We start from the raw sequence: 23,189 nt of genomic DNA, 5'->3' as shown, positions 1-23,189 counted from the left end.
CGTCCCGAGTAGCTGGGACTACAGGCACCGACTACCACGCTCGGCTAATTTTTTGTATTTTCAGTTGAGATGGGGTTTCACCGTGTTAGCCAGGATGGTCTGGATCTCCTGACCTCGTGATCTGCCCGCCTCGACCTCCCAAAGTGCTGGGATTACCAGCATGAGCCACTGCGGCCGGCCTCAATTTGCAAATATTTTTCTAAAAATTTTGGCACATTTGTTCATGAGAGATATTGGTACGTAGTTTTCTTTTCTTGTAATATCTTTGTTTGGTTTCAGTATTAAGGTAGTGCTGGCCTTATAAGGATGAATTAAGGTATATTTCTTCTACCTATCTTTTGGAAGAGATTGTACAGCATTGGTATATTTTCTTCCTTGTTTGGTAGAACTTACTGGTGAGTCTGTCTGGGTCTGACACTTTCTGTTTTGGAAGATTATTAATTATTAATTGAATTTCTTTTTTTATTTGTATAAATTTAAGGGGTACAAGTGCAGTTTTGCTACATGGATATATTGTATGGTGGTGAATTCTGAGCTTTTAGTGTAACCATTACCTGAATGATATACATTGTACCCATTAAGTAATTTCTCATCTGTCACCCCACTTCCACTACCCTATGCTTCCAAGACTCTGATGTCTATTATTGCACACTCTGTGTTGTGTACACCTTATTTAGTTCCCACTTTTAAGTGAGAACATGTGGTATTTGACTTTGTTTTTGAGTTGTTTCACTTAAGATAATGGTCTCCAGCTCCAGTTCCGTACAAGTTGCTGCAAAAGACATTATTTCATTATTTTTTAAGGCTGAATAGTATTCCATTGTGTGTGCATGTGTGTGAGTTTATATTTATTTATATATATATATATATAAATATGTATGTGTGTGTGTGTATTCCCACCAAATAAACCCATTAAAAAGTGGGCAAAAGATATGAATAGACATTTTTCAAACAAAAAACCATACAAATGGTTAAGAAGCATGTGAAAAAATGCTCAACATCACTAATCATTAGATAATGCACATTAAAACCACAGTTGTCATCTTACTCCAGTGAGAATGGCTATTACTAAAAAGCTAAAAAATAACAGATATTGGCGAGGGTGTGGAGGAAAGGGGAAGCTTATATGCTATTGATGGGAATGTAAATTAGTACAAGCTCTACGGAAAACATATGGAGAGATCTCAAAGTCCTAAAAATAGAAGTATCATTTGATCCAGCAATCCCACTACTTGGTAACTACTCAAAGGAAAATAAATCATTGTATCAAAAAGATAACTGCACTTGCATGTTGATCACAGCACTATTCACAATAGCAAAATCAACCTAAGTGTTCATCATGGATGATTGGATAAAGAAAATGTGATTCAATATCTTTAACAGATATAGACGTATTCGGACTCTTGTGTGAGTTTTTGTAGATTGTATCTTTGAAGGAATTGGTTCATTTCATCCAGGTTATCCAAGTTGTGGGCATAGAGTTATTTATAGTATTTCTTTATTTTTTTAATGTCTGCAGGATCTGTAGTAGTTTTTTCTTTCATTTCTGATATTATTAATTTGTATCCTTTTTTTTTTCTTAGTTAACATAACTAGAGTCTTACTGATTTTACTGATGCTTAAAAAAACAGCTTTTTGGTTTTGCTGATTTTTTTCATTTTAAAGAATAGTATTTTATTGAATAAGTTTTTATCACAGAAAAATAAGCTTTAATCTACAATGAATGGCAGAGCATACAGCAGAAAGAAATTTCTTGGTTTCCCACACTGATGGAAAGCTTTTTACTAAGTAAAAAAGCCATAAAATTATATTCACAAATATAGTACTGTGTCTCAAAACATTTCACATGATTATTCGCAATACTAATACCATGACATAAGAATCAGTCATTTGGTCAGGTTAAAGTGTAACAGTAATGAAAAAAATGCAAAAATCTAACATAAATTACATTAAAACCTTTGTTACATCAAATCAAAGATGCAAATTTCTTAGAAAATACAGAAAAATCGTAAAATATGTAGTAATTTAAGTTATTACATTAAAGATACAGAATAAGAAAGTAGTAAACTCCAAATAAACTATAGGCATATCTGCAAGCTTCAGACTTCAAAACAGAATCTTACCACTCAAACGTTAATGTAGCATTTATCTACTTTTTTGTTGGTTTGTTTTTGAGACAGAGTCTCACTCTATCACACAGGCTGGAGTGTGGTGGCATGATCTTGGTTCACTGCAACCTCTGCCTCCCCAGTTCAAGCGACTCTCCTGCCTCAGTCTCTTGAGTAGCTGGGACCAGAGGCATGCACCACCTCACCCAGCTATTTTTGTAGTTTTGCAGAATCGGGGTTTCACCATGTTGGGCAGGCTGCTCTCGAACTCCTGATCTCGGGTGATCCACCTGCCTCAGCCTCCCAAAGTGCTGGGATTACAGGTGTGAGCCACCACGCCCAGCACATTTGTGTAATTTGAGGACACAATTGTCCCTTGATTTTTTTGTATTGGTTTTCTGTTTTCAATTGTATTAATTTCTACTCTAATTTTTGTTATTTCCTTTTTCTGCTTACTTTTTATTTAATCTACTCATCTTCTAGTGTCCTAAGTTGAAGCTTGGGTTATTGACTTTAAAGCTTCTTTTTCTACTATATGCATTAAAACCAATAAATTGCCCTCTAAGCATGCCTTTTGCCACATCCCACAAATTTTAATACATTGTATTTTCATTTTCATTTCATTTAAAATATTTTTAAGTTTCCCTTGAGATTTCTCCTTTATGCTTGTGTTATTTAGAAGTGTGTGTTTAAACTCCAACTGTTTTAAAATTTCCAGCTATCTTTCTTTTATTGAGTTCTAGTTTAATTTTATTTTGAACTGAGAGCTTGCTTTCAATTTTGAAAGATTTTTGCTATGTAAATAATTTTTAATTGCCACATTTTTCTGTCTTTACAATATTTTTAGGATACATCTCCTTTGTCTTCTGTCTGGATTTTGAATTAGAGTTAGACATATTTTCTCTACTTGCAGATTATAGAGGAATTTACTTAGGTTTCTTCTAATTCCTGTTTGTTCATTTAAAAAGTCTTTAGGGCCAGGCGCGGTGGCTCAAGCCTGTAATCCCAGCACTTTGGGAGGCCGAGACAGGCGGATCACGAGGTCAGGAGATCGAGACCACCCTGGCTAACACGGTGAAACCCCGTCTCCACTAAAAAATACAAAAGCTAGCCGAGCGAGGTAGCGGGCGCCTGTAGTCCCAGCTACTCCGGGAGGCTGAGGCAGGAGAATGGCGTGAACCCGGGAGGCGGAGCTTGCAGTGAGCTGAGATCCGGCCACTGCACTCCAGCCTGGGGGACAGAGCGAGACTCCGTCTCAAAAAAAAAAAAAAAAAAAAGAAAGAAAGAAAGAAAAAAAAGTCTTTAGACTTCTGCATCCTTTGGAATTTATTTTGGTATAGTGCCAGAAGTTGGTTTAATTTAACCTTTTCTACATATAGTTCTCTAGCATCCTCAGGTCATTTATTAAAATGTCCGTATCAACTGGTACGAGAGGTTGTCTTTATTGAATACTACATTTCCACTGGCAATTTGGGATATTTCTGCATTTTCTATTTGGTCCCAGTAATCCATTTGTTTATTCCTGTAATTTAAAAAAACGTTGTAGGAGTCTTTAAAATATTTTATTATCTGTTAAGGCTTCCTTCCTCTTCTTCCACTCCATCGAACTCTCTTTTCAGGTTTTCACAGCTCTTACTTGTTCTTTCAAATGAAATTTATAATCAATTTGGCGCCTCAATGAAACTTGATGATACTTTAATGGAATGGTGCTAAGTTTAGAGATGAACCTAGGGAAAATTCACATCTTTGTATTGTTCTTTCAATTCTTGCTTTTTTGTGTGTCTCTTTTCCAAAGTGTTTCCCACTTTAAAATTTTATGCTTAAATCTCAGACTTTTCTAGTCTCCTCCCATCCCTAACTGTCCTCCAAAGGTTTGGAAGAAATATTAAATTCAAATACTAGTGCTCTGGCACTAACTAGAGAGGATGACTTCATAAAATAAACTCTTTGGGGTATTCTTTCTTTGTATTTTCAAAATAAAAATGGACAGATGAAAATTTTCTATTCAAAAATTATAAGAGGTTATTTAGATATCCAGTTCCTTTTCCCAGAGGTAAGCATTGTTCTATTTTTATTTTTTATTCTTTATATTCGATTGCTCATGCATATGTAAAATATTATGTCTTGTCCTTTCATTTTAAGAAATATAACTGATTTCCTCCTTTCCGGAGGCGTTTCATATCTGTAGAAAGAGAGATTTCCCAAGCTTTTCTTATTGTTTCAAATTATTCTGTTATATATTCTATAATTTATTTAGCTAATTCTTCATTGAGGAACATTTTCTCCAATCTTGTATAACTACAAATATCTTACAAATTATTATTTTGTCTAACAAAACGCATACGAGGTCACTAACACCATCTGACAGAGTCCATTTTCAAGTGTTCTCAGTTTTTACAAGGATTTTTTATAGCTTTTATTTTTGCCTTTGATATATCTATGAACAGTTATTTCATGTTTTAGATTTCTTCCCCTCTATTCCTCTTTTTAAATGTAATTCAACTTTTCTTAGATTGTGATTAGAGTATGTTATTTGTACTATTTCCAATTTTTGAGATTTCTGGTGGTATAATATATGGTCACATATATGGTCTCCGTGGATATTTGAGAAAAAAGAATAATCTGGTTTTGGTTTCAGAGTATGATGTTACTTAGATTTACATTATTACTTATGTGCTTTAGGTCTTTTATATTAGTCTTATGTTTTTGATCTCTTTTTCCCTCTGTTTGTGATTCATTTATAGCTTTCTCTGTTGGCTTGCCAGGATTCTGGGTGACAATTCCCTTGGATAAATGAACTTATATTGGTGATCCCAAGTCTCCGCAGTATCATTTGGTCAGTACCATCTGTGTGCCAATTAGCCATATCTTTCACAGTAATAGCATTTTTATCGTTCGTGCATGAAGCAATGGTAGTTCTAACCACAGTTGAATGTGGTTAAATCCTTGGAAATAGACACACCTTTGGTCTTTAAAGAAGTACATTGGTGGCAAATATAGAAATGGCTTAGGGGCATTGGCTGACAGTGCTCATGTCCCCAAGGGCTGGTACTGAATAGATGTTTCTGATGACAGGTTTGTTTTGTATAGAAATTAATTAAATATACCTTGTACAAAGGAAGCAGCTTCAATTGAATCTATGCAAATGAGCAAGAATCAATACAAATGAGAATAAAAAGGACATCAAATCAGAATCTAAAATTACTTTTCTTTCTTTCTTTCTTTCTTTTTTTTTTTAAAGACCTCATTGCTATCTAAAGTTGAAATCCAAAAAAGGGAGTTAGCATGGCTATGAGGCAATCTTGTAAGTGGGAATAGAATCTGATTTGCTTTAGTTCTGGGCTTTATTTTATTTCTTGACATGCAGACAGAGCACCTTTATTTTCTTCATTCATTATATTATAGTAGAAACTGAGTCTCTTATGGAAAGCTGAAGGATTTTATGTGGATCAAGATAATAGCAGTCAGGAAACTCAACCAGGATCCTCTGAGCTGCAGGTATTATACCAATTCACCTTCTGCTACTATGTTTATTTAAAAAACCAGGCTAAATTGTGGATGCATTTGCAGTACCTTAAGAAACCCAGATGCTATGAATACTTAAGGACAAAGCTATCTCCTTCTTTTTCACTTAGATCTACCTAGGGTGCTGAGGATAGAACATGGGACATTCAGAAATGGACTAAGATATATCATACAATCAGAAAATCATGAGGAAGAAACAGTTTTCTCTCCATACTGGCTGAGAGGTAGACTACAGTATCAATCTCATTTCTACCTCTTATGTTCTATCTTGTTGCTTCTCCACTCTTGGTCTTGATTTCCCTAAATGTAAAAAGGAGCCTATAATACCAACTTTCACAGTTTTTGTAGATATCAAACAAGATAGTGTATGTGAAGCAGTCATTGTTGTGTCTTGCACATGGTGGCCACTGTTTTTGTTTTACCTTGGTTATCATTATTTCCACAGAAAGCTCATCAAACAATGCTCCAGACTGGGAGATATTCCCTGATAATGTCTAAGTAATTCTTTAAGCTCAGACATGAAGCTGTGTATTGAAATAAATTAGATCCATCTCTTAAAGTGCAGCATAGATTCTGTTTCCTTTCTGAAGACAGCTCTGATCACACTGGCTCAGGAGTATCTTTTCTACTTCAACAATTTTATGATCATATTATATTTGAAATTTTTACACAATATATTTTTTATTGTTCATATTGTGTGTGCTCAGATTTAAAATCCTTAACAGTAGTAAATATTTTAATACTTCTATAAGTAAATAGTGCCCATTGTGCATGGGAAGCATCTAGTAAATATTTATTGATTGATTACAAATGGTTATGATAAAGGGCAAAATAAATGATACAGCAGATTTATATCTGCTATTTAGCAGATTATAGATTTATATAACATGCTAATTGAGTCAAAAAGGAAATTAGATAAGAGGGAGATTACTGTGAAGAGACAGTCTTGTATGGGATATGTGACTTACAACCAACCACAAACAAGGGAAAGAAATAGTGATATGGGAGCTACCCAATGCAGAAAATACCGTCATTATGGTGAACTTTATTACATACCGGGATAGCATAGGATTATAAAATAATAGTAATTGCAGACTTGGAAGGATTGTCTCCACCCCTTTATTTTATAAATAGTACAACTGAGTTGAAAAAGTGTCTCAAATGTAGAGGGAATGGGAGGAAGAACTTGGTCAAATTTCCATGAGCTTAGGGCTAGGACTTGATCATACTTTTTTGATTCCAAGTGTAATGTCTTTCCACCATGAAAAGTTAGCATGGCCAATGAATTTTAGATATCAATTATGTGGAATTGTTTTTGCTATGTTGCATGAGCTCTATTCATGTGTAGATCCTGCAGCGTACATCTCTTTCCTGGCCTTCTCCTTCACCATATGCTGTCACTGCTCAGGCTTTGTGATCACCTCCACTCCCTGGGCTGGGCTACAAAGGTAGGATAATTTTAGGGTTTCTACATTATTTTCTCTCCTTATAAGGAAAAGGTGAATATAATCTGATAAAACTATAATAGCATGAGGCTGAACGTGAGAGAGTATGAATAACAGTAATATATTGCACATGGAAGAAATAAAAAAGGTAAGAAAAATAAAGGTCATCAGAAATTGCTTGAGGTTTGCGGAGAACTATGGCCAGGAATAACAAACTGTGAGGGAGAAATCAATGAGTTCATCTTCATTTCCTCTTTTTTCCCCTCATGTTATTCCAGTGCATTTAGCATTTGTTTTTGCCTGATCTTCTTTTATCACAACCTGTAGATTGTTAGGGAGTCTAGGAAATTGGAAGCAATGCTTTGTGACAGTGAGTTACTGCCTATTTTCTGCAACTACAGTTTAAGGGGGTTATATAGAGATGTTTTGGCTCTGTGAGTTAAAGCAATATTTTTTCCTTACAGTTTGAAACTCATGCAATCAGAGACTCCCCACAAAGTTTGATTTTCTCTTTACTCTCCTTTTCAGGTAATGTTAAGCTCTGCTCACAGAGGCAATGGATGGAGCCAACCTCTCTGTGGTGTCTGAGTTTGTGTTCCTGGGACTCTCTAACTCATGGGTGATCCAGCTTCATCTTTTCCTCTTTTCCTCTGCGTTCTACATGGCAAGTCTGGTGGGAAACCTCCTCATTGTGTTCTCTGTAACTTTTGACTCTAACTTACACTCCCCTATGTATTTCCTGCTGGCCAACCTCTCCTTTCTTGACCTGGGAGTTTGCTCTATTGCAGCCCCCAAAATGATTTATGCCCTTTTTAGAAAACGCAAAACCATCTCTTTTGGGGGCTGTATAACTCAGATCTTCTTTATTCATGCTGTTGGGGGCACGGAGATGGTGCTGCTCATAGCCATGGCCTTTGACCAATATGTGGCCATATGTAAGCACCTCCACTACCTCACCATCATGAACCCACGAATATGTGTTTTAATTTTGGCTGCTGCCTGGATCCTTGGCCTCATTCACTCAGTGGCCAAACTGGCTTTTGTCATAGACTTGCCCTTCTGTGGCCCTAATGTATTGGACAGCTTTTACTGTGATCTCCCTCAGCTCATTAAACTTGCTTATACAGAGACCAATAGACTGGAGTTCATGGGCACAGCCAACAGTGGACTCATCTCTGTGGGGTCTTTCTCCATATTAATTATTTCTTACATCTTCATTCTGGTCACTGCTCAGAAACACTCTTCAGGTGGTTTATCCAAGGCCGTCTCTACTTTGTCAGCTCTTGTCTCTGTGGTTGTTTTAGTTTTTGGACCATTGATTTTCTTTGACATCTGGCCCTTCCCCTCATCACATTTGGACAAATTTCTTGCTCTCTTTGATGCAATTCTCACTTCTTTTCTGAATCCAGTCATCTATACGTTGAGGAACAAGGAGATGAAGGCAGCAATGAAGAAACTTTGCCATCAACTTGTGAGTTACAGGAAGATGTCCTAGCTATTCTAAAGATAAACAACAATGTAGCTCTGCACTTGAAGACAATGGAAAAAATAAAGTCAATGAAATGTATATCTCAATTACTTTTGTGTACTAGGTTACATTTAGGCATTTACCATGTTATTGTGTGTCTCTAGTACTCTAATCAATAATGATAAAGGGAGCTAATGTTGGAGGCTTCTGTGTTTCAGACCGTATGCTGGATGTTTAATAGAAATCATTTAATATTCATGACAAATCTGTGCAGTGAGTATTTTTACCTCAATAATATTTTTTATAAGTGAAGACATGCTGTCTGCTCATTGTTTTTGTAATTACTATGTGAAATGTTTCAAACCTAAGCTATTTTTCACCGAATTTCCCACTTTCATTAATCTTCTCTCTCAAAAGGTGCCAGAGGATGTGTTCAATAATTCAGTGTTGGAAGTTAGTGTATTATTCCTCTTCACTGTTATACTTTCCCTGTTTTGAATTGCTTAATGTCCTTTTCTCAAACTACCTACCAAACTGTCATAATGCCTAATTGCTTTCATTTCACTCACTCTTGCTTTAGTATCTGCTTGCTTCCTGTATCCTTTGGCTACTTAGAGAACTGTTGCTTATATAATAGAAGTATGGAAATTTAGAACTGGAATTTGAGAGATCATTTGTTCCAACCTATTATTTTATAGATGATTATATTCAGACACAGATGTTAGATGATAGATTTGAAATGAGAATTTGGTTTCCTCACTTTTAGATTAAAAAAAAATTTAAGCTCACTTATTGATTTAGATTCTTGAGCTTTCCACTAACAAACTGTACCTCTGCCCTTCTATTGCTTTTTTATTTCTGACCCCAGTGAGCAGAAGAGACACCAGTGAGTTCATTATTCTTTCTTTTTTAAAAAAATTTCAACTTTTCATTTTAGATTCAGTGGTACCTTTGCAGGTTGTTACATGGGTATATTGTGTGAAGTGTGTGATACAATTGATCCTATAACCCAGCTAGTGAGCATGACACTATTTTCATTGTCACCGATTTCATACAGTTATTTGTTGTTTCCAAGTTCCTTCTTTATTTGCAGCCCAACAAGAAATTTCTTGAACCGGGTTCTGGTTATTTTTCAAAATGCATGATTATATCATCACTCATATCTGGTTTCATCCATGGCTTTTATTTGTGTCACTTACTTAAAAAATCCACAATTAAACGGTATTCCTCTGTCTATATTGCTTTTCTACTCTACTGAACACTCCAAAGAGCATTTGCCATCACCTTTCTTTCTTTCTTTTGTTTTTTGAGAAAGGGTCTTGCTCTGTTGCCCAGGCTGGAGTGCAGTGGCGATCACGACTCCATCTCCAGGTGGCAATCGCGACTCAAGTGATTCTCCCACCTCAACCTCCAGAGTAGCTGGGACCACAGGTGTGTGCCACCACACTCAGCTAATTTTTTTATTTTTTGTAGAGATGAGGTCTTAAACTCCTGGGCTCAAGCTATCCTCCCACCTCCACCTCCCAAAGTGCTGGGATTATAGGCATGAGCCATTGCGCCCAGCCTACCATCACTTTTCTTACTGCTACCAAATCTAGCAGTTATCTTAAATAAGCTTAAAGAATTTCAGGCATGAATATTACTCTTTTTTTTGTTGTTTGTTTTAGAGGATTATAGTTTCCTTGAATGAAATATTGGGGACCTTAGAACTTTTGGGACCCCAAAATAATATAAGCCACAAACAAAGTCTTTCTGTTCTATAAACAAACTTTTTGATTTATAAATGAGTAACTATGACAATATTACACTAATACTTACTTACTTTAAAGATTCTTTAAAATGTCACGTGTATATATCCCTGTAAGTTAGTGATTTTTGGTAGAACCTTGTAATGAATCCATCTTCTTAAAGAATTGACTATTTCAGGATTCTTTAGAAAGTTATTTTACTCTTTTATATTCACTTTTCTTCTTTTTTAAATTTTGGACTTCTTTAAAACTGTTAATTCGTTTATAAAACATTTGTTAGGACAAACATATGCTAAGACATTAACTTAACCAAGTGAGAGATGTTTCTTTTTAGTAAAATTAACTGTTGACCAAGGGTTGTCTAATTGAACAGTTATGATGTGCCAGGTACTATCCTTAGTTGTTTACATACCTTAACTCATTTAATTTTCACAGCAACTGGGTAGGTAATACTCTCGTTCTTCTTTTACAGAGGAGGTAACTAATGCACAGAAAGATTCAGTAACTATCCCAGGGGGACACAGCTGGTAAGCAGTGGAGCTGTGACATAAATTCAAGCAGCTCCTGCTGCAACATCCTTGCTCCTAATCACCACACTCCACTACCTCCCAAGATAGGTCAAAGACCCTCTCTCCTGAACTGCGAAAATCTGAACACATTTTTCCTTTCCAGACTTACTAGGATAAAATGGTAACATAAAATATGCATCAACTCAATAAAATATAATGCTATTCAAGATTTGTGTTCTGTCATTTAGATGTATCATTAAAATATCCATATATTTACTATTCAAAGGAGTTAAGATTCAGAAGCAGCTTAGGTACTAAAATAATTTTATAAATTTATCGTATTCAAATACAATTTTGCATAAGTGAAATACAATGCACCGTCTGTGCTTTGGAGATACTTAATCCATGATAGAGTAATTTTGTTGCAGGAAACGAACGAAGCCTCAGGAACACCTCATGCGGTTCCTTCACTCTCACGGAACAAGAGAGTTTGCATTAGTCCAGGCAGAGGATAAGCCAATTTTAATGACTGTCTAACTGACAGTTGGAAATGACTGAACAAATGATACACTGCTTCTTGATTCCATACCATTAGACATGTCCAAAGGACTCCAAAAAGAGCTTAAAGAAAAAACACTAAACTTCAAGCACAGCTCTTTCTAGTGTATACAAAACGCTTCCTCCTTAGCTAGTATATTTAATCAGTAGGGCTTCTCTCCTCCTTCCAGCTACCGTTTATTAAGTGCTGTGTGCCAGACACTATCTAATTTATACATAAAAATTATATGGAGCAGGCATTGTTATGTCCTCATTTAGAAAAGAAAATCTGGAGAGGTAAAACGATTTGCTATCACTTTGCCCAAAGTTTCCCTGTTACATCTTTTAGGTGCTGTGTAGAGCAGGATCCGAGACATAGTCATCCCTGTGCTAATGTCAGCCTGTTTGCAGCAGCAAAACCCAGATCTGTGGTGATGTGGCATGAATCCTGCCATTGGGTAATTTTAAAGACCTTGCGTAACTTCAAAGACCTTGCATACTACTCCTAATCTGAGGATGAAGCTATTCTGTTCCAACTCCAGTGCTAGGAATCATAACATTGCTTCTTATGGAAAGTAAAATTTAAGAACTGTGTCTCAGGCTAAATAAACAGAATCTAGGATACCTTTATAGACTATCTATGATAGGTTGTCAGGTGAGCTTTTATTTTATAACTGTCTGGGGAGGAGGCAGGGACAGAAACAGAGACAGGGGTGATTGGCAGAGACCTTGGGGAAGAGACAGTGATTTGGCAGCCTTGCATGGGAAGGCCCTCTTGTATTATGCCTCAGTTTTTGTTATGCCTTATGTATTCTCAGATTTCCAAAGGAGCTTAAAGCTTCTCTACACTCTACAATCATTTTTGGTGGTGAGATTTTCTTTAGTATCCATTTCTGAGTGCTTATCACAATAAACTATCAAAATAAACTATTTGGGCAGAGCTTTCTGTTTTCCTCAAGTTACCCCTAGGGAATGGGCAGGGGAATTAACAGTAACCAAATATCTACTATACTTCAGGGCCTTCGTATGTATTCTCATTAAAAACTCATAAAACCAATGCGGTAGGTTTTGCTGTCCCTCATATGTCCCTCATATTTGCTTCATAAATGAGAAAGCCTCAGCCTAGAAGTCACACACCTAGAAAGTGATTGACTTGGGGTTAAAACCAAATTCTGTCAGTTTCTTAGTCACAGCTTCTTGTTGCAAGTCACAGATATGGGAAGAGGAGACTTATCTTCACACAGAAGTATTTGGTGGAAATCTAGAGCAGAACCACCAGGAACTGCAACATGAATGGTTGAACAAGGAACTAAACCCGCTATTTCTTCCGATGCTCTGAGGTTACGGGCCTCTCATTTGTATTTCTTTCTGTGTCCCATCCCTGTAGCTACATCACTTTAGTTTAAGGGACTAGCAGAAGCTGACCAGCATTTATGAACCCCAAATTTCAAATTTCCAGGAGGGAGAATGTGATTGGTTAGGTGAAGGCAGGATCCTCAAGATGCAGGGCCCTTTCTGTGGTTGAGTTATAGATCTCATCCTCTGCCACCTCCTCAGGGCCTTTGCTCTGTCAGTTACTCCCTCCTCCTCCTATATTTTTAAGCCATCCTTTCTCTTGGTTTCTTTATATCAGTATTAAAACATGGCCACATCTCTTCTAAGCTTAAAAACATCAAACAAATAAATATAATCTCTTTCTTGAATCCACTTTACTTCTAATGATAGATTCATCTCTGTATTAGTTTCCTAAGGCTGTCAAAACAAATTAGTATGAATATGATGGCTTAAAAATATGTTGATGCCCAGTGCCATCAACAGTGGATTGGCTAAAGAATATGTGGTACATGTATACCATGGGATACTATGAAGCCATAAAAAGGACAAAATCATGTTCTTTGCAGCAACATGGATGCAGCTGGAAGACATTATCCTAAGCGAATGAGTGCAGACACAGAAAACCAAAGATCACATGTTCTCACCTGTGAGTGGGAGCTAAACATTGGGTACACATGGTTATAAAAATGGGAACAATAAGGTTGGGTGAGGTAGCTCATGCCAGTAATCCCAGCACTTTCAGAAGCCAAGGCAGGTGGAGGTCAAGAATTCGAGACCAGCCTGGCCAACATGGTGAAATCCCTCTTTACTAAAAATACAAGAATTAGCCAGGGCTAGTGGTGCACACTTGTAACCCCAGTTACTCAGGAGGCTGAGGCAGGAAAATTGCTTGAACCCGGGAGGCGGAGGTTCAGTGAGCCGAGATTGCACCATTGCACTACAGCCTGGGCAACAGAGAGATTCTCTGTCTCAAAAAAAAAAAAAAAAAAAAAAAAAAGCCACAGAAGAATGCCAGAGTGGGGATAGAGAGAACAGGGTAAGGGCTGAAAAAAACCTACCTATTGGGTAGATGTTTACCACCTGGGTGATGGATTCATTTATACTCCAAACCTCAGCACCATGCAATATACCTATGTAACAAACTGCACATGTATCCCCTTATTTTAAAGTAAAAGTTGAAAAAAGCAGCACAAAAGATAATATAGTCAGGCAACATATGGAAAAATGTATATGAAATTTTGTTACTGTTTGTAAACAGCAACAAAAAAAGGATATCAGCAAACCATAAAAAAGAAAACAAAAGTTGATGAATTCAGCATACATTTTGAAAGAATAAACAAACTTTCTGTGAATTTGCTTTGGTTGCCATAGAATGCTCTCTTATTGGGTGAGCCAATTGGCAAGTTAACTAATTGGGAAATAGGCTTTTTCTGAAACCCTAATGATTTCTTATGGCAGCAATTAATAAATGTAGATGCCATATGTAATAACAGACACTAACCATGCATCTGTGCTGTATAAGACACCAGTAGGTGGAATGTGCAGGATCTAAAATCAACAGATATTGATATGCTTTCTTCATGGGCATTTAAATTAAGAGATTTATAAGTAAAACCTTCCTCATATCGACACATTCATTTTGTAGATATAACCTTTGGATAGTAAATATAATAGTATCTGGAGTAAGTAAAATATTTGTCTTGGCATTGGATATTTTAATAAATGACATCACATGCTGATCAACAGATGTGCACTGGAATCAAGTCAAAAAAATAAAATTAAGACAATCAAAACACCAGACTGCAAGACCTGCTGAATACAAATGTGCCACACTTGCACAATATTCTTCCCAGTCTCGTTTCTCTGTCCTGCTTGATAAGCAGAATTTTAATCTTTTCTGGGATTCTTCTTCCCAACTGTTCTCTCTAGAGTATTAGGATGGGAGGGTTTGCATGTAATCAGTGCTACCCCTTTGTTCTGCTGGCTGTGGTGAAACCATTCTTCTGCTTCAGAGACAGAAGCCACTCGGTGGCACACAGCTATCTGCTTGAGCCACTGTTCATCTCTCCCGAATTGCTTATCTCTGCATAGCCTGCACTGCCTGAAACTGTAGGAATCTGGGGAGTTTCACCAGATTCTCCCTGATGTGGGGAGGGGTAGAAAGTGGGGAGGGGTAGAGAGGCTGTGTTAGAGCATGTTCATGTACATCCCTGCTCAATTGCTGCCCATGCAGTCGCCAGGCCTTGCTGCTTAGTCTGGCCTATTCTGCTAGATATCTTTTGCTTTTATAATGGTTTTATCTGAGATGCATCAGACTACCCTCCTTTGGACAACTCAAGTTCATCAAATCATTCTATATATGTTTGATCTCATTTGTTGATGGTGAAAATTTCTTTCCACAGGGCCTCCAGACTTCTTTCGAGTAATGTGATTGTGCCTCTACCTGAGTGTTCTTGAACCTTCTTTGACAAGTAGGAGGCTGGACTGTCTCCTTGGTGCTAAAGACTCTAGCAGGTCATGTGACTTAACTGAGTTTTGTATCAGGATATAAACTCATTAATAACAATAAAAATTACTTATTACAAATCTGTTGAATCTAAGACGAAAGCAGGAGTGGTAGAGAGCTGATGTTCCTTTGAGTTAGTGAAAGCTGGAGTAACAGCACCTTAGAGCCCTGGATAAGACATATATCACGTGCTGATATTAAAACTATTTCTAAGTGAGACTTAGTCAATGGATACAACTGAGAATGGTTAGTTACAGAGTATTTAGTTGATTGAAAAGCATGGCTACAATATTTTGTAGCTCCTCCTGCGAAGAGGTGGAGTCTATTTCCCCACCTTCAGTCTGGACTGGGGCTATGCTTGCTTTGAAGAAGGAAATATGACAAAATTTCTGTTGCATGAGTTCCAGAACTTAGGTATAAGTTGCTTTGTAGCTTCTCTCTTTGCCCTCTCATAGTATCCTCCACCACCGTGTAAGGAAGCTTCGGCAAGACTAAGGAATGATAAAAGACCCTGTGAGAGACAGGCCCAGTCTATAGGCAGGATTAGGCTTCAGACAGGCAAGTAAGGCCATCATAGACTCTCCAACCCCAGTCAAGCTACCAGATAACTAACGTCTCATGAGAAAGCCCAGGGGATACCAGCAGAAGAACTGCCCAGCTGACCTTAGCCTGAACTGCAGACACGTGAGCGAGTAAAATGTTATTGATTTAAGCTACTTCAGTTGTGCAGCAATAGATAAGTGATATAGTATACTCTGTATAATTATAATTTATCAGTGGCCCTTTCACTGACTCTTTGCATATTTTTGATGTAAAGAAATAAAACAAAACCAGAGGTTTTCTGTTTTGTTGATTTTTTTTACAAATAAAAAAAAATCTATGAGAGGTTAAATCCATTACTGATTTTCTTTATTTCAGCTGTACTAGTATTTTTAGTCCATCCTCATGTGCTGCTTTTATAATACCTTATTCATTTCCCCATATCATACACACAATTAGGAACTAACCAAATTTGACTACACAACTGTATGTATTATTACCTCTAATTTAGTTATCCTTTCTAGTGGGGCTTGGATCGCATTTTAGATGTCACCTTGGAGGCCTCCCCCTCTCCTCCCCTTCCCTTCTCTTCTTCCTTCCTTCCTCAATGGTAAACTTGATTTCACTTTTTGGGAAGTATATATTTTCATTCTTATGGCTTTTCTTCTCTCATAAATAAGGAAAACAAGCAGGTAAAAAGATAAAACAGGCAGGGTGCAGTGACTCATGCCTGTAATCTCAGCGCTTTGGGAGGCCGAAGTGGGCGGATCACAAGATCAGAAGATCGAGACCATCCTGGTTAACACGGTGAAACCCCATCTCTACTAAAAACACAAAAATTAACCGGGACGTTGTGGCGGGCACCTGTAGTCCCAGTTCCTTGGGAGGCTGGGAGGCTGAGGCAGGAGAATGGCTTGAACCCAGGAGGCAGAGTTTGCAGTGAACCCAGATCTCGCCACTGAACTCCAGCCTGGGGGACAGAGCGAGTCTCCGTCTCAGAAACAAAAACAAACAAACAAACAAAAATCTGTAATTTTTACACACAAAAGGTCCATAGTTTCTCTTCTTCCTTCTCTTCAAGTGACCCGTTGCCAGCTTTTCCCTTTAATTGCTGTGGCCAAAGTTCTGTGGATGGCACAGAATTAATTCCCTTGGCCAAATGTACTCAGGATGGCAATCCCTGGTCTCTACAGCAACATTTAAGTAACTTTTCTGTGCTGCTAATTAGCTCCCTTTCCCCCTATGGAGGTATTACACATGACTTTTTATGCCAAGTGATGATCATAATGTCAGTGAGCTCTGCATTTTGTGATCCTCTATTTCAACATTGGTCCAGGTAGGTTAAATGGATAGAAACGGTCTTTGATGGCGATCAGAACTTTAAGTGGAAACACACAGAACAGTGAGAGGGAGAATTTAATCAACTAGGAGTAATGAATTATCTGTTGTTCAAAAGGAAAATTGTAGCAGATTAACTAACTACCGAAATATAGAAGGCATCTGAATGAGTAGAGTCAAGTGATGATTTCATGTTCAGTATTGGAAAGGTTATTCCAGTGACATTTGCACAGATGTGTCGTGTGTGGGTCTCCAGGCAAATAATAAAGCCAGAGTGGAAAATTTGAGTACAGTGCAAGTAGACAATGCTAAACAAACTAGTTTTGGTATGTTATGGTTTCCTGGGCCACATACAGTATGCAAAGACCATCACAGCAAGAGAAACACGATGTAGTAGAAATAACCTGTACTAAGGAAGCCAAAAGTCAAATGTATTCTGGATTTGCCACCAACTTGTTCTGTAGCTTTAGCAGAGTCATTTACCCTCTTTGTACCTTGGTTTTCCTAACCCTAAAATGAAAGAATTTTACAATCGTTAGCACAGTTTCATTCAAGTCATAACAACAGACTTCTACAAGGCTTGCTGTATTGTTGATGGCAGTAAGAACAGTAATTTTGGGAGCATGCAGCTCCGGTGCCCATTTCCGTCCATCTTTGTCGTATTTTGAGTGGTGTCCTGAGCTCTTTCTATCCATCTTTATCTGAGAGACTTCAAACACTGATCTACTTAAAAATCATTAGAATTATCATCCTTATTTGGATTGGTGATTAGCTCACATGACTTTAATTCATTTCCTATTTATGTTGGGCAGCACAGGGATGAGCAACCTGAGCAGAGGAGAGAATGAGTTGATCAGGAGATGATCTTTTAAGTATCTTTCTTTTCTTACATTCTAGGCTTAATAGTAGGAGTGTGGGAGAGGTCGGTGCTCTGTGTTAAACACAATCATGAGATTCAGAACACTACAAAGCCACACTGGGATTGAGTGGCTTATCACCACTGATAACCTGTTTTCCTTTTGTAGGAGTGAGCTAAGTGGAGAGCTTAACTCTGTTATTATGGAAAAGATCAGATTTAAACAACAATTCTGCCCTGCTTTAAAAAAAATGTTCAGTGGGGACTAATACAAAGTGTGATACCTAAAGACCTTAAGTTTAAAATAGAGATAGAACACGACAGACTGGCTAGAAGGCAGTAGTACCAACAAGGAGCGGACAAACCTGTTTTCCAAATTTTTAGCAACACTGGGAATAATCTAATGTAAGTCTTTGCTAATCTTATATATAAAAATAAAAAAGTGTTATTTTACAAATAAAACAAAAGTCTTGTGTAAAAATTAAAATGGTTTTAGGGGTGAGTGGAAATTGGAGACATTCATAGAGTACCTTTCAGCTTCTAGGGGAGCAATTTAGAATTTAATCATTCACTTAAATAAATTGCTTCAGTGGGAAGGGTGCTGATGATAATCAGTGTGAAAGGAACTTAATTTATTCCAAGCTGAGTTGCCCTTTATGAATGTAAATGCCATTTATACTATTATCATGCAAAAGTCTGAAAAGGATAATTTGAAGACACATTGAAGACACATTATTTACAATGATCAGAAATTCAATAGTGTTCTTTGTTAGATCTTTCTTAGCACACTATTAGTACAAAGGTTTTCGGTTTGGTTACCACAGCATAAACAAGACTTATTTCCATTTAGTGTATATAAAGGTAAGGGTATCAAAGAGGACTTCATGGAGAAAGGAATTAGACAGAGTGGGTACTAAAGAAAATTTGAAGAATTAGAGAGATGTAATGATGACAAAGGCATGTAGGCTGAGTGAAGAATGTGGAGTGAAGACATGAACTGAAGTGCGTGTGTGTGTGTGTGTGTGAAGAATAAATGCCTTTTGGGAACATGTCCGGCAAAAAAGAAGTAGTTTAGCTCAGGGTGTATAAGGTGTAGGGAGAAGTGAAGTAACAAGTTAGTGAATATTTTGGGAGTAGCTTTGATTCTTATCTTAATTTGAGTGTTAGATTACGGTAATATCTGTGGATACTCTGAAGACACTAATTGTGTAATTTTTGGAAAACATTTACCTTATTGTAAGAGTGAAATTGATGTGTGCTCACTGCAAAAATGTAAGCTAGTAAGAGCACAAAGTGAAACGTAAAAGTTATCTTTTCCTTCATTACTGTCTCAATCCCACCCCTTGGAGATAATTATTAACAGGTTTTTGTGTATCAATCTAGACATTTTCTATCTACTTATTATTTTATTTGACTAATTTTATTTTTAAGTCCAGATGGAATGACGTAGTGCAGGCAACTGACAACCTCTCTCCTATCTATCCTCAGTATATTTAGATCTACCTCAATATTATAAATGGCTGAATAGTATTTCACGGAAACCAGTATAAGTTATTTAACTAGCTTCTTAGTCTATACATTGACGTAAGTGTCAGGATTTTGTTCTTAAAACAAAGCTTTAGGCCAGGCGTGGTGGTTCACGCCTGTAATACCAGCACTTTGGGAGGCTGAGGCGGGCGAATCATGAGGTCAGGAGATCGAGACCATACTGGCCAATATGGTGAAACCCCGTCTTTACTGAAAATACAAAAATTAGCCTGGTGTGGTGGCGCATGCCTGTAATCCCAGCTACTTGGGAGGCTGAGGCAGGAGAATCACTTAAACCAGGGAGTCGGAGGTTGCAGTGAGCCGAGATTGCACCACTGCACTCCAGCCTGGTGACAGGGTGAGATTCCATCTCAAAAACTAAAACAAAACAAACAAACAAACAAAGCAATGCTTTAGCAAAAATAACAAAGACATGCTATTTCTTTGTCCACTTTGTTCATGTCTCACATTCTTTCCTCCCTCAGGAAATAATCTCTCTTAGAATCTCCTTAACAGCACCCATAATTGTGTCACTTTTTCTAGCATTCACGGTTTGTGCCATGATCTGGCATCCTCTACTCCTATAGTTCTTGCCTTCTTATAGGTAATTCACCTTATCTTCTCAATTTATAGATATTAGAAATTTACATCTCCAGGCCTTAAAAAAGCATATTAATATTTGAAAGAACTTGTCAATGTGGTCATATAAATGATATTAGTATATTGAGGGCTGGGCATGATGGCTCATGCCTGTAATACCAGTACTTTGGGAGGCTGAGGTGGGAGGATCACTTAGGCCCAGGAGCTGGAGACCAGTCTCCAGTGAGACCCAATCTCTACAAAAAATACAAAAATTAGCCAAGTGTGGTGGTATGTGCCTGTAGTCCCAGCTACTTGGGAGGCTGAGGCTGAGGTGGGAGGATTGCTTGAACTCAGGAATTGCAGGCAGATTGTAGTGAGCTGTGATCATGCCCTGCACTCCAGCCTAGGTGACAGAGCAAGATCCTGTCTCAAAAATAAATAAATAAATAAATAAATATGTATATCAAGGATGCCCAAGTTATGAAACCCACTGTCACTTAACTATTTCACATACTTTATGCAAAGTCTTTATCTTATAGTTATATCTGAGATATGGCTATAAAACAATACTTAAAAATAAAACAAAGGTATCCATTCAAGTAAGTAAATGAGTTCTTATTCTGTGCAATTTACTTTCTGGTGACAAAATTTATGATAGAGGAATATGAGTTGCTTTGTGACTGAAATTGTCTCCAAAGGCATATATTAGCCCTTGTCTAGTTTTCCGACAACATATGAATTGCTCGTGATTTTGCCAACATCAATGCTTTTTGTCCTAAATCGAAGTTTCTCTTTACTCTGCTCTTTCAGGTAGCATGAGAGTCGTCACAGCCGACAGAGGCAATGGATGAAGCCAATCATTCTGTGGTCTCTGAGTTTGTGTTCCTGGGACTCTCCAATGCGTGGAAGATCCAGCTCCTCCTCTTCCTCTTTTCTTCAGTGTTCTATGTGTCAAGTCTGATGGGAAACCTCCTGATTGTGCTAACTGTGACCTCTGACCCTCGTTTACAGTCCCCCGTGTACTTCCTGCTGGCGAACCTTTCCATCATCGATTTAGTATTTTGCTCCTCCACAGCTCCCAAGATGATTTATGACCTTTTCAGGAAGCACAAAACCATCTCTTTTGGGGGCTGTGTGGCTCAGATCTTCTTTATCCATGCAGTTGGGGGCACTGAGATGGTGCTGCTTATAGCCATGGCCTTTGACCGATATGTGGCCATATGTAAGCCTCTCCACTACCTGACCATCATGAGCCCACAAAGGTGCATTTTGTTTTTAGTCATTTCCTGGATTATAGGTATTATTCACTCAGTGATTCAGTTGGTTTTTGTTGTAGACCTGCCGTTCTGTGGCCCTAATGAATTAGTTTCTTTTGTGATCTTCCTCGATTTATCAAACTGGCTTGCATAGAGACCTACACATTGGGATTCATGGTTACTGCCAATAGTGGATTTATTTCTCTGGCTTCTTTTTTAATTCTCATAATCTCTTACATCTTTATTTTGGTGATTGTTCAGAAAAAATCTTCGGGTGGTATATTCAAGGCTTTCTCTACGCTGTCAGCTCATGTCACTGTGGTGGTTTTGTTCTTTGGGCCATTAATCTTTTTCTATATTTTCCCATTTCCCACATCACATCTGGATAAATTCCTTGCCATCTTTGATGCAGTTATCACTCCTGTTTTAAATCCAGTCATCTATACTTTTAGGAATAAAGAGATGAAGGTGGCAATGAGAAGACTATGGTCTCAGCTTGTGAATTACAGTAAAATCTTTTAAATGTATCAAGAATATACAAAAAGGCAAATTATACTAGAATTTCAGACAGATATGTGCTAAGTAAGTTATGTTAAATTTAACCAGAATATCACTTTCTACTAGTATGTGTTGTGTTGTCATTTTTTTCTTCCCAAATTGAATTGTGATATCAATTTCTTGCTTATATAAGAGATTTAAAGATTAAAGAGTGTGGTTACTTTATCTCACCAACATTCCTACCTATATATAGTGTCAAATAGAATTACTCTAAATGTTAAACAATTCATTTTGAATGTCAGTATGTGGTTTATTGCTCATTTTCTATTTTTTTCCATTTAAGGTAGACTATCTTGCTTTAAAGATAAAGGTTAATTTTTACTAGACTTAATGATTTGTCTTACTATGTAGCTAAGTATTTTTTTATTTTTTTCAGTTCATTATCTGTTAGCTATTTACTAAAGTTGTTTTTCATTTTTTCAGTTCATTATCTGTTAGCTAGCTATTTATTTTCTAATCTTTTCTCAAAGTCCAGTAAAGAGAAAGTACACTGTTGTTTTTTTTTTTTAAAGGGGAATTTTGGTATAAAGAATTAACTAAGTATGAATTTGTGTTAAATAAATTTTATGGGAGCTACTGTTTTGGGCTAGCCTCCTGTATTAGGCCCCAGCCAAACAGGTGATATAGTTTGGCTCTATGACCTCACCCAAATCTCATCTTGAATTATAATACCCATGTGTCAAGGGAAGAACCTGATGGGAGGTGATTGGATTATGGGAACAACATGGTTTCCCCCACGTTGTTCTTGTGATAGTGAGTGAGTCTCACGAGATCTGATGGTTTTATAAACTACTGGCATTTCCCCTATTTGCACTCACTCCTTCCTGCTGCCTTGTGAAGAAGATGCTTGCTTCCCCTTTGCCTTCCAACATATTGTAAGTTTCCTGAGGCCTCCCCAGCCATGCAGAACTGTGAGTCAATTAAATCTCTTTCCTTTATAAATTACCAAGTCATGGGTATTTTTTTATAGCAGTGTAGAATGAACTAATACAGCAGGCAAACCAGAAGAGAGTCACTTGTGCTAGGTGCCACGTAATCAGACTAAACTTCAAAATTAGCCATTTTCAACCCCCCGCCAAAAGAAAACCCACATTACAGTCAGCCTGAGTCAGTATAATACAAAAGTCCCTTCTGTTTTAAGTATCTTTAAAAAGGCCAGTCTGTTTTTTGTCTCTGATTCTGCTGTCTTCAGCCTTTTTCTGCCTATAAAGCCAAGCTCTTCTGCTCAGCTCATTGAGAATACTCTGTTTGATAGAACAAAGTATTGCCCAATTCTAGAATCACTAATAAAAGCCAATTAGATCTTTAAAATTGTAACTTCTTAGTTTTGACAGTTGTTAACTAGTTATTT

At 37.3% G+C, this 23,189-nt stretch overlaps 2 protein-coding genes across 2 annotated transcripts; both read left to right on the top strand.

Annotated features, from left to right (window-relative positions):
- The first annotated feature begins 7,634 nt into the window (after positions 1-7,634).
- LOC104682641 (olfactory receptor 4F15-like) lies at positions 7,635-8,573 on the top strand. Its single transcript, XM_010389352.1, has one exon. The coding sequence runs from the start codon at positions 7,635-7,637 to the stop codon at positions 8,571-8,573; it is 939 nt and encodes a 312-aa protein (XP_010387654.1).
- Positions 8,574-20,867: 12,294 nt separating this feature from the next.
- LOC104682642 (olfactory receptor 4F6-like) lies at positions 20,868-21,802 on the top strand. Its single transcript, XM_010389353.2, is given in 2 exon segments — positions 20,868-21,384; positions 21,387-21,802. Coding segments are annotated over 2 exon segments (933 nt in total).
- The last annotated feature ends 1,387 nt before the right edge of the window (positions 21,803-23,189 follow it).

This window comes from Rhinopithecus roxellana, chromosome 5 (assembly GCF_007565055.1).
Source record: "Rhinopithecus roxellana isolate Shanxi Qingling chromosome 5, ASM756505v1, whole genome shotgun sequence".
NCBI lineage: Eukaryota > Metazoa > Chordata > Mammalia > Primates > Cercopithecidae > Rhinopithecus > Rhinopithecus roxellana.
Note: the sequence above shows the minus strand (reverse complement) of the source record. Positions and strands in the feature narration are given on the sequence as shown.

What these genes read in the sequence shown, in the direction of transcription:
- LOC104682641 (XM_010389352.1), top strand. Translation starts at nt 7,635, where the DNA reads ATGGATGGAGCCAACCTCTCTGTGGTGTCTGAGTTTGTGTTCCTGGGA.